Source organism: Dipteris shenzhenensis, chromosome 4 (assembly GCF_047967505.1).
Source record: "Dipteris shenzhenensis isolate YYH24624 ecotype China chromosome 4, Dip_SZ_1.0, whole genome shotgun sequence".
Taxonomy (NCBI): Eukaryota; Viridiplantae; Streptophyta; class Polypodiopsida; order Gleicheniales; family Dipteridaceae; genus Dipteris; species Dipteris shenzhenensis.
The window spans coordinates 50808388-50820471 of record NC_141599.1 but is presented as its reverse complement, the minus strand read 5'-3'; the positions used below and the strand labels follow the sequence as shown (position 1 = coordinate 50820471).

The following is a 12084-nucleotide window of genomic DNA, read 5'->3' as shown; positions in this document are numbered from 1 at the left end:
TGGGCGTGCCAAAGATCCAATCCCTGTGGTTCAATCCACTCATCCATCATGCGTAAAATCTGATCTCCCAACATAGCATCAAATACCACTGGGGACCACTTCTCCAACCCTATGGAGGCAAACTGGAATCTCCAAACTGTGTGTATATGGGAGCCCACTACGTTGATCGAACCCCCTTTCGGGGCTGCAAGATCACAAGCGTTACCTCCAGGGGTAGAGGGTATGAGTCCAGAATCTCTAGATAGTTCTAGGTCCCCAATCTCCAAAAGTCCTGCGGTAGGGGATGCCTAGGATGAGGCCCTTCCCTTTGGCTCCCCCTTGAATGGAGGGGACGGGATACTACAACGAGGAAGCAAAAGGGGGCATTGTCATACCCTTGCCCAATGGAAAGGGAGTCGAGGCAGGTCCAAGGGAGGGAGGGGATTGGGGAGAGGCTGCTACAAAGGGGGAGGGGGGGGTGGGGGGGGGAGGGGGAAGGCGGAGGGAGGGGGACGGATGGTGAGGATGACCATAGCAGAAGGAGCGAGGGGGGGAGGAGGGGGCGGGGGGAGCTCAGGAGGTAGGGGAGGGAGTGGAGAGGGAGAAGGATCCAGGGGGGGAGGGGGGAGGGGGGCGGGGGGAGTAGGAGCGACCACAGACTCACCCTTCTAAGTAGGCTCGTCGGGGTGCTAGATCCGCTCCTCCTCATTACGGGAGGATCAACTGCCTGAACAGTAGCCCCTGCCGCAGGGGGGGGGGGGTTTGTCTCCAAATATGGACTCTTGTGGCTGCAGGTGCCTCTTGAACTACTCTCTGTCCCCTGCATTTAGCCCGCTGCCTGCAGTGCTTTCGAGCTAGTTTGCTTGGTTTATCACATCAACTTCACATTGAGAGTGGATGAGTGGATTGCATACCCAAAGAAGGTCACATCTGCACCCTGCGCGATTGTCAGAAGATCAAGTCGTAGAAGCACTTTGCTCTCAAATGCCCTATGTACTATGAGATCAGAGGTCATTATCACTATCTCTCCAAGGATGGTTTTGGACCCCTATTCATCCTCTTGTCCTACCTAGATTGAGATGCTTGATGGCTTTCGTCCATGAGGCCATCCGACACATGGAGCATTCCCTCAAGACACATAGGCGAGATCAAGGTATACATCCAGACTCCACACAGAGCGTGATCACTAAGTTTTTCCAACCAAGCAACACCAGCCAGAAGGGTGCTCAAGGAGGCAATGCCCTTCTAGTAAAGCATGGATGCACCACCGAGTCGATCCCTAGAGATAAGATTAACCGTATTATGCTGTTAGACCTCCTCCAGTTACATACATCGCGGGCTTGGCAGGGGGGGAAGAGCTCCCTACGAAGGTCCAGTTCTACAGATTATCAGAAGATGGACTCATTGTCAAACCCTAGCACCTTGAGGACAGGGGAGTCTCACATGCACTCAAGATTGCTATCGGACAGATGCGGGTCTCATCACACCAACTAGGGATTGAGGCAAGTAGAGCTACAGGCATACCTAGAGAGCAGCAAATCTGCATGCTATGCACACAGGGGGAGATTGAGACAAAGTAGCACTTCTTATGTGTTTGCCCAACCTACTACGAGATCCGAGGGCACCACCATTGCCTGTTTCAAGATGGACATGGCTTTGGTCGACTGTCACAACTGATCCATTTTCATGACCAAGTTTGCATTGGGCTCTATTTGATTGAGATGAGACGACATAGAGACATGCTACAGATCAGATAGCAGCAAACAGGTACAACACCATAGGCCGTGGAGACAGACCAAGCATAGCGACGTGTCACAAACGTCTATGCTCTTGAGTCATCCCTAGGGCACAGTGAGGTGGAGGAGGAGTTAGCTAACCTACGAGCGCTATGGATCAATGGAGAGGGAAGACATGATACTACCAATCAAGGGACGTAGAGCCCATACTTGACATGGAGAGTGACCAAGGCACACACGACCAAGGTTCGACCTATCTCTGCCCTCCTCAGAGCTGATCGCCCAAGACCAGGAGTCACTCTTGACATAGCACATCGGATATAGAGGTCAAGGAGACGACGCCCTCCACCACAGCGTGAGACATCTCGACCGACGTAGATCCAAGAGATCTTTGGAGCCCACCAAAGAGCTACTATGGTGCGGGTTTCAGTTTCTGATTCAGCTTCAGACCCTCAACTCCAATCTCTTTTTGTTTGATCTTTTGAGTTTTGAGATGTATAGCTATAGCTTAGATTAGCATAGCACTCAGTAAGGGCCCTTGCGCGCCCTTTGCTTCAGCCCTTTGAGGCTTGTATGAGTTTCCTTTTCTATTTGGTGTACTTTGTCCCATAGGCCCGCAAGGCCTCCCACAGATATTAGTCTCTCTCTCTCTCTCTCCCTCTCCCCCCCCCCCCTCTCTCTCTCTCTCTGTCTCTCATGCATGTGGTCAAATCAAAGCTCATTAAACATGTGGATTTAGCACTTAAGAAGAAGAAAGCTAGGGAGGAACTTGCACTTCATGTGCAAATGCCCATCCACACTTGGGATACTATAGTGTTGAGGCATTCCAACACACCACAAAATCATGCCATCATCACATTGAAGACATGAGAGGATAGGTTGGTAATCCTTTGCCAAACCAAAGCCTTGAAGGGCACCAAGACATGGATAGCACAAGCTTTTACCCCTCAATAGCTTAAGATGAATGCTAATGACCTTCAAAAAGTATGGGAAGCTCCAAAGAATGGGCAAGTGCAAGCATATCATGAAGGCATTGCTCTCATTAAAGATTTCAAATTGGCTAAGACGCCAACGTAAATGTGGAGACATCAGTCTATAAACTGATGTAATAGATAGGTAATCTTAAGACACAAGGATAGAATCTCAGTTCTTAATCGGCATTCTGGTTTTGATGGACTTTTAATCTTCTAATTTTTTCAATCTCATAGACCTTTCGGTCTTTCGTAGACTATAATACTCTCTCTCTCTCTCTCAGCTCATGCCCTCATTACAATATCCATCCCCACACACAATCCATTGCTTCTCTCATCATTAATGCCACATCTCATCAACACAAAATCACATCAGCATAGTCTATGAGCATATTATCAAGTATGTTCCACAAAATAGAACACCACTACATTACTACTAGGAAGATGTTTCCTACTATTATTGAGGCCCATGTCAATTTCAATCACATTCTCACGTCATGTGTAAAGGGTCGGCCTCACTAAGTATGTATGTTGAAAAACAAGAAAGAAAATTTGCACTTTGTAGATCTATCATGATTATCATGCTCTCTATAAAAAAGAAAAGATGCTTATGGACATCAAAAATGCATTTGATAAAGTAACACATGTTAACTCTAATCGAGGAAGCATGAGTTGGGAGAATTGTGGGTGGACTCCAAGGGAGGGAAACAACTAAGCATAGCAAAAAGATGAGGAAAGGGGACAGAAAAAGGGTCACAAAGGGAAAGTCATGGAGAAAACATGTAGGAAGAGGGAAAGGGGGTAGGGGGCCGAGAAAATATTAAAAGCAATGCATTGAGCATATAAGGGAAGTAAGATTGAAGAGGCATGTGTGAAAAACATGAGGGATGGAGGGGGACCAAGAGATGGAAACATGAAAGCAGAGAAGGAAAGAAAGTCTAACATCCACGAGAGACTAACAAATCTATGGGACAACAAAAAAACAGTTAGTATATTCGTTCAGGGAGGGCACAAGGCAGCCCCCAAGGAGTGCATAAAGCAAAGAAGTGAGGCAATCTGGGTTGGTGGTAAGAGGTGGCGAGGGGACAGCACACCCAAGGCAACAGACTCCAAAAGGTATTACACAAATAGCAAATGTATAGGCCTGGGAACACGCGCGTGCACGCGCACACATACACACATTTCTTTTTTGGTGAAATCCATTTGCATTATATTACAAGAAATTATGAAACTGTCCCCCAAAAAAGGGGGGAAAACTAGTTACAATAACAAAAGATCTCATTATAGGAAAAAAAGCAGTATAATCTGAATCCCGTGCATGTACGCAGTCAAAGAATGATTGCCGTAGAGAAGCACTGAAGAAATGATTCTTAGACAGGGCACAGTCACCAAAGCCTCTATGATTACGGTCCTTCCATAGAGTCCATATTGCCCAAAAATGGACCCAATTTAAAGAAAATATAAAATCCCTGCCTAACAGGATGAACACCGAAGATCCAGAATAGCTTGTCAAAATTAGCCACAAGGATAGACATCGGCAACAAACAGCAGGAGCAATGTGACCGTGGCCAATATCTGTCCAAATGCAAGAACCCCCAGGAGAATGCTCCAAAATAAAACCTGCTAACGAAACAGAAGTTTGCAATCCCAAATTTGGCTCAACCATTTCCTCCATCAAGGAGAACGTGTCATAGACCAAACACAATTTGCATACCCATGAAGGAGGCTGCAAAACCGTATAAAGAGGGGAAACTGAAACATCTGCCAAAGGCAATGATCGACGAAAACACACACACAGAGGAAATTAATAGCCAAGGCAAAGGACGCAAGATACACTACATAGACTAATAGACCTGCCAAGAGGGAGAGAGACCATGAATTTTTAAAAGCTGCAAACCTTCTATTCTTTCTCTGAGGGTTGTAGAAAGTTTGCAAAGAAATAAAAGAAAATTTGAATTCAGAGAAACTGCAAACCTACTATTATAATCCATCAGAAACAACGTGCATTCTCTATATCTAAACTCCCTAAAATATAACTATGCTTGCTTTACTGTGCTTTCCCATCAATGTTCTAGTCTCAAATCATTCCAATTTCAAAACGGTGCAAATGCAACAAGGGTTACCAAGTGAAAAAAATGGCATAGCACCTTCTTTTGTTGAGCTTTAGTTGCATTGGAGCAGGAGCTAAGGTGTTTACAAGCCTCCCCATGGATCTATAGTTAGAAATGCTGACTTCTGAGCCACCTGCCCTAAAAGGCATAGACTCAATCTTTCCACAATTACAGGCAATATATTGCAAATAGGTTTACCTAATGAATGTAGCCCATAGAATCTACGCAAAACAACTTCATGCAAAAGGATGTAAACTGAACATGTCAATGCTAATGCTTAGAAGCTTACTATGGGTAAAAATTGATGTTAAGCATTGTAGCAGAGTGGCAGTAGTTTCATTTAAATGCACATAGAAGGGTAGTAGGGCGGATCAGATTCTAAGAGAAATCTGGAGTCAACCTGTATCATACTCCGAAACTGCCAAAAATTGCTTGTGCAGTAGCTGGCAGCAGAGGGCGTTTGATAAAATGATAATTTTAAGAAAGCTCTTTTGTGACTTGCAATCCTTCTAGTTGGTTAAAGAATTGTGTACCACATCATTGAATGACAATATTCTGGTTACAACAAGCAGGCAGATCTTGAGTAGATATTCCTGCCCAGGACCCAAGGAATTAAGCCTGTTAAAGTTTTTTTTTTCACCAAAAAAATCAAAGATCTATCCATTAAGCTTTAGCAGTGGTTAATAAAATGTAAATTTGTGTTTTCCAATCACCTTCTGGTTTGGAGATATCATGACAACCCATGAAAATGCATAATTAAAACAGACAGACAATTTAGATGAATTTTTAGCACTGGTTGACAAAAAATTTAACGGAACATCTAAGCATCTTTTGATTTGGATATCATCATTACAGCCATATTATATGTGAACTTAGAACAAACAAGCATGTTCCCCAGACTCAGGCAGCTAAGTCACAAGTGTATCTGAATTGACCATTCATGACATTGCAATCTATCAACATTACTGAAGCACATCACCAAGCTTTATGCTATTTGCAAAGAAGGTTCAACATTAATGAGAAGTTAGCAAAGAGTTGTATCTGTATCACTGCAGGCTCTTGATGTGCCTTCTTTGGCCAAGAGCCATGGAATCTAGTTGAAGATACAAGAGCCCACACGATAGTTCAATTCATCTAACAATAATCAAAAGTAACAGTATTGATTGAAATATAAATAACATCCTTTAAACTCGAAAACTGCTCGCCTGCAGTACCTTCACAATTCATGATATCAAATTCAAAAAACTGCACTCTCAAATTCAACTGAAAGCTATCCATTTCAATGTTCCACGAAAGTATAAATGAACCACCAAGACAGTATGTCTTCTTGACTAGTATCCATCTTGAGTCATTGGATGAGATAGATCAACAGTAGATTATATCATGCTGTAGTGATATGCCCTAAGATAAAGGTGGGATACCTATTCTATAGGTATTCTCATTTTCTCATGATGATCTCCAGGCACATTAAGATAGCCCAGCTAGCCAGATAACAGTTATGTTTTTCGTAACATGGAAACAGCATGAAGTGGTAAGCTGTTTGATTGTACCTGAGAGACAATGTTTGCCATATTTGAGTGGCATTAGGGCCCACATCCAATATTCTTTCCCTTTATTTTTATTATCTGTTCTGCTGTTGGCTATAACTAATTACTTTTCCCAGTAACCTCTGAGAACCAAAATACTGCTGGTTTGAGTCACTGAGATAGATAAAGCATAGCTTACCCGAACATGTGCATATCCTGTAGGCGCTAGTGGTGGCACCATAGGCTGACCAATTTGTTGAATTGAAGATACAGCATATCCACCATAAGGATCATATGATGCACCTGATGATATGTAGCTGCAATGTATCCATTTAAAAAAACTAAACGTTCAAGTTTGCAAGGATGAATCCAACGATAAGCCCAAACTATTCATGTAAAAGGAGCTGCAGAACAAGCGCTATGTAGATATGTTTTTCACCTGTGAGGACCCCAGGTAGTGGGAGCTGTGGCAGCAAAGATTCCAGGAGGTGCAAATGGAGAAGAAGCGTAATCTCCTCCAGTGCAGAGTCTTTTAGTTTGGTCAAAGGGGGATGTTTCTGCCTCAGCACCTGTTATACCTGTGAATAACAAGTAAGACAGAGAAGTAAATTGCTGACCAAAACCATCATCATTGAATGTGTAAAAACTGTCATCAAATATGTACAATAGTTTCGACTACAATATTCTCCAATGATTCATTTGCTCTTTAACAGGAAGAAAAGTTCAATCCTGACACAGTATCTAAACCAGCAAATGTAGTTGACAAGTTCAAACTTGAATCTCCCATATTGGCACGTCACTTAATCAAGGACCCTAAAGCTAATGAAAAGATGTGGCTTCATAAAAAATACTTTCATGAGACTATACAAATCAAGAATAGTAGCGGAAATTAGGTCAACCACTAAACCTCCAGCATGGAGACTACATGTAATGGAAAAGTGGGAGTGAGAACTGATGTGACAACTAACTACCTTACTCGTGGACTTACACTGCATGGAAAACGACTCATAAAGATGATCTCCTGTGTACCCGTCTCCTAGATCTGATAATGTGATCCGATAATGTAGACGACTTCAAAGAAGGATTGTATAATCAACTTTTTATGGCACAACATGCTAGATTGAAACATCTATCTCTTCATGGTCCAAGACACCCACTGCATTTATATAATCTTTGGTCAGGACAATGTAATAAAGAGAGGCAGATTTCTTAGAAAGATAACTTTGCTTTTTTTAGGAAGGTAGACATGGTTGTCAAAGCTCTAACATAAGGATTGTGGGTTGTCAGAAACCAATCGTTTGGAGCACTGGTATCCAGACTTTCCCCCGCCAAACAACGTCTCTAGTCGCTCCTAAGTGGGTTGAGTTACCAGCTTTACCTCTCCCTATGTGCAATTAGGCAGTCCAATTGTGTAAAGGAATTGGAAAAATTCTTGAGGTAGACAAGGAAACTTCATAAATCTTAGAGATAATCCCCAATATGCATAGAACTAGATTAAGCACAAGAAATTCCTAGTACTATAGGCATCATGTACATGTGTACAGGAACAACCCCTTGTGTAAACGAACCTCTTCAACTCATGCTTGATGTTGTGGGCTGAATGGGCATATTATCAAAGATTGCCCTAACAAGAGAGCCAAACTCAAACCTACTGGCAAAGTATCAGTTACTCAAGATGAAGAAATCAATAAGAAATAGATACCTATAGTGGTGGACAGATTTGAAGAAGATGCCAATTTATGTCTGACTAGGTAATGATGAAGTCTTTGTAGTTAACGACTCTTAACTGAAGAATATTACTCACTTCATGGATGTTAAACCGTGAAGATTAGCATTGTCTTGTAGCTAAGGATTTAGCATGAAGGAATCTTGAGAAAACTCTCTCCTTCAAATTCTCTTAAAGATCTTTTCTCAGCCACATATGTCTTAGCTCTATCCATGGCTTGGCAGAGGTTTGACTTGGCCAGTTCCAACATCCTCCACATCTGGATTATATAATCCACAGCACTAAGTACCTTTTGAGGGACTCCCAGTATAGTTGGATGAAGCTGGTCTAAAGCCACAGTTTTTATTTAAACAGAGAGAAGGAACTTCTATTAATGCTTAAGAAACTCAACCATACAAATCAGTGAAACCATCAGGGGCTGATCATGGGAAAAGTTAAAACAGAACTTGGTTGTCAGAAAGAAAAACCAGCCTGTTTCCGGAGAACCCAGCTCACTGCTAGGGAGTCTCCAGAATGGGGGCTGACAACACAACGTGGCAAACTATACCAGTGAATACATCTCGCAGTGAGGATATAAAAAAGGCCTATCATGGTCTCTCTTGCTTCCTCCTGATTTTCACCCTTGCATGTGGGTGGGAAAAATGGTGTCTGTAGCAAAGGAATATGCAACCAAAATTTTCATTGGGTATATGATGATGTCTGCAGATGGGGGAGACAATATCTGCAGCAAAGCACTATGCAGACAAGGGTTTTATCCTCCACCTTTCTTTAGGAAACCATGAGAATCACAATAATACTAATATACATTCCATACTAGAATAAGGCATAAAAATTAAAATAAATTACAGTAAAAATAAATGCGATTCTATACAAGCATATTATGAATTGCCATAGCTGGTGCTAATGCGATTGAAACCAATGCCTGCCTTAATGCTATCCTAGCTGGCATATGGCTGTTCCAACAGCCCCTAATATCTGCCTCTAAGCTCCCCATTGTGCGGTGCATTAAAGATTTGAATGGGACCTGCTTTCTAGGCCAAGCCCAAACTAATATGCACAGCAGAAAATAAATGATCCCACAACATCACACACTCATCTAGATCCCACAAAATCACATAGCGATCTAGGTTCTACTCACCGTATCCACAAAAGCGTATATAAACTCCACTCACAGATCTGAAATAGACAGCAAGCTGTTGCAACCAAGAATGTGAATAAATATGTCCATCGATTGTACAAAAGCTGGATGCAAAAGCCCCCATTTACTGGTGCCATATGTGCCCATATGCAGCGCTTACTCCAGCACAATCTGCCCTTGCATTAGCTGCTCTCCACCCCAATACCAGGGACCATCTGTGGCCCAAAGGATTGGGAACACCATGGCTGTTCAGAACACAACAAATCTGCCCTAAAAAGGTAACTAAGTGCTGCTCACATGGCAGCCAGTGTGCTGCACATGTGGCAACTTGTCCCTCATCATCCCAAGTATCACTCCCCTTGGCACTTCTCATTTAGGGGACTATGGAACGTAGCCATCGAGTCTTTGGTGATTCCCTCTTGCCTAAATATCAATTCTTCCAGGCATATTTAAGGCAATCATTATATGATTGTCTCCATGTGCGGGTCTAGATTATCTTGCCTTCTTGTCATATAATGATATCTTCTGATACTTGTAATTGCCTGTCCCAATTTTTGGGACTGTTCTTTGTAATATAATGGCAATTGGATTTCACCCACACACAAAAAGGTGTGTGTGTGTGTGTGTGTGTGTGTGTGTAAAGATACACACACAACAAAACCCCCCTAGGCCTTTCTTAGGCCCAATTGGAAGTCTTTTATTATTGTTTCTAGTTTTGAGTAATAGCTGTTCCACTCTGGTCTATGAATGTACATTCTTCTTAATGAGAAGTGTCTTTTACCAAAAAATGGGGGGGGGTTGAGAAGAATTTTTTCAGAGGAGACACCTCACTGTCAGGGCTGCAGCCCCTCCAAAAGGACTCTACTTACAGCTAGCCAATACCTTTTGGAGAGAACATATGCAAACTCCTTGTATACACACACCTTTTTTATGTAAAAGAAATTTCGCATTAAGAAAACATTTATATTCATAGCTGTCCTAGAGTGAGGCAGCTACTACACTCACAAAAAAATACTGAAAGAAAAAGCAGGAAAAGCTGCTCCAATGAAGAACAGCTAGTACAAAAGGGCTAAAAGCACTCGAAAAACACTCCTTGTATACACACACACCCACTTTTTGAAGTAATTTTGCATTAAGAAAACATTTACATTCATAGCTGTCCTAGAGTGGAACAACTACTACTCACAACAAAATACTGACAACTAAAAGTAGTAAATGCTGCTCCAACAAAGAACAGCTATTACAAAAGAACTAAACACACACACACATACATATGTATATATGAACTAAAACCTTAATCACAATGAGAACCCAACCTTTAACCAGGATTTAGACTTCAGAACTTACTGAAAATGGAGTTGGAAACATAAATCACTGCATAACACCTGTAAGAGTAGAAGAAGAATTCATCGCAGGTCATGCACGGAGCCAGACTAGGGCTGCAAACTGAAAAACGATGGCCTGGAATCTGGTTGACAGCAGCTCTACAGGACTCACAACCCTTCTGATAGTGATTCACAGCCGGCTTGGACCTTTGTCAGCAAGGATTCAGCCTCTGGCACAGCTTGCACGCGCAGGATGGAGGGAAAGAGGAGCAAGTAATTCCGTACAGGCGTTGGGAAGAATGTGGAGGCTGAGATAAACAATTCGCAATGAAGAAGGAGAGCTGGGACTGGGGGGAAAGAGACAATACACAGCACTAGGGGCAATAAATAAGGGCTGCGCCCCTCCCCCCCCCCCCTCCCCCCCAAAGCTCTTTATTGCAATAGAAATAACTTTGTACAAGTGGCTCTCTGAAAGCATGATGCTGAGTACAATTATGAATGATCTAGTAGGCCTGGGGCCTTTCTTTTATAGACTAGGCCTAGCAAAAAGCTAGGACCTGCTTTCTAAAAGCTACTTTTACATGAAAGCCAAGCTTTTTAGGCTTTCTTTTGAATCTAGTGCTTTTGGTGCCTTTTTTATCTCGTGGGTCCTCCTTTTAAAGAGGCGCCCCCTTGTCCATGCTTTCAGGCCTTGTGGGACCTGCTTTTTGTGCTTTTCTCGCCACTCTTGGGTCCTTTTTGCACTCTCTTAGGTCCTACACATTGCAGAAACAAGTTCCAACACTTTATACCATTAGAGGTTAGCGAAATGCATGCATTCCTACTTCTTAGACTAATCCTAGTCCATTGTGGGTGTCCCCACAGTTCTCTTTTACCAATGCAAAGCAAAAGTAAAACAATAAAACTTATTCTTAGTTGATCAGAGTCAACATTTTTTTACCAAAGTCAATTCTAATAAAGATTATACTTTATTTCTTGAGAGAAGTGTTGGTTCATAGAGAAAGCAATGAGGCACAATGAACAAAACTCGATTCATGAGTGGTTACATATATAGGCAACTGCCTCGATGTTGGGAGATCCCAAATCCACAATTATCTTCATGATTATCTCAATCAGTCACCTCCTATGATCACTCCAAATCCACACACCACACCAACCTGACATACCTAACTACCAAGTCACTAGAACCTTCTAGCACACCTATACTCACACACTCCTTGCATAGGACTCCAAGCCCATAGGAACACACACACATACATCAATTTCGCCCTTCATTCCCCCCCACAAATTGATGACCTCATCCCTCAGCGGTATTACATGGGATGCTCCATGATGGCCCCTACCAATATCTCACTCCTCTCTAGGCAGTAGTATCTGGGATGCTCCAAGTCATGGCCCCAACCTGTGACTCACTCCTAGGACTCTTGGTTTACAACTGGGAGATAGACAATGACTATGTATGGGAATCCCCATGAGTCCAACAAAGAAAAATCTCAAAAGACTAACAATCATTTAAGGATGGACTATCCATGGCAGAGAACCATTATTGATCCAACACTCAATCTTAATCTA

At 42.6% G+C, this 12084-nt stretch overlaps 1 protein-coding gene across 3 annotated transcripts in view; it reads right to left on the bottom strand.

Moving 5' to 3' along the window:
• Window positions 1–5860: 5860 nt before the first annotated feature.
• Window positions 5861–12084, bottom strand: part of LOC147903000 (uncharacterized) — a 61124-nt gene continuing 54900 nt past the window's right edge. For 2 of the 3 annotated variants that reach the window (XM_087374036.1, XM_087374038.1), the window contains 2 exons: window positions 6763–6901; window positions 5861–6640 (listed from right to left, as the gene is read on the bottom strand). In XM_087374036.1, coding sequence (XP_087230162.1) covers window positions 6448–6640; window positions 6763–6901 — 332 coding nt within the window. In that variant the 3' untranslated portion in view covers window positions 5861–6447. The remainder of the gene's footprint in view (window positions 6641–6762; window positions 6902–12084) is intronic. The other variant, XM_087374039.1, reaches the window with a different exon arrangement.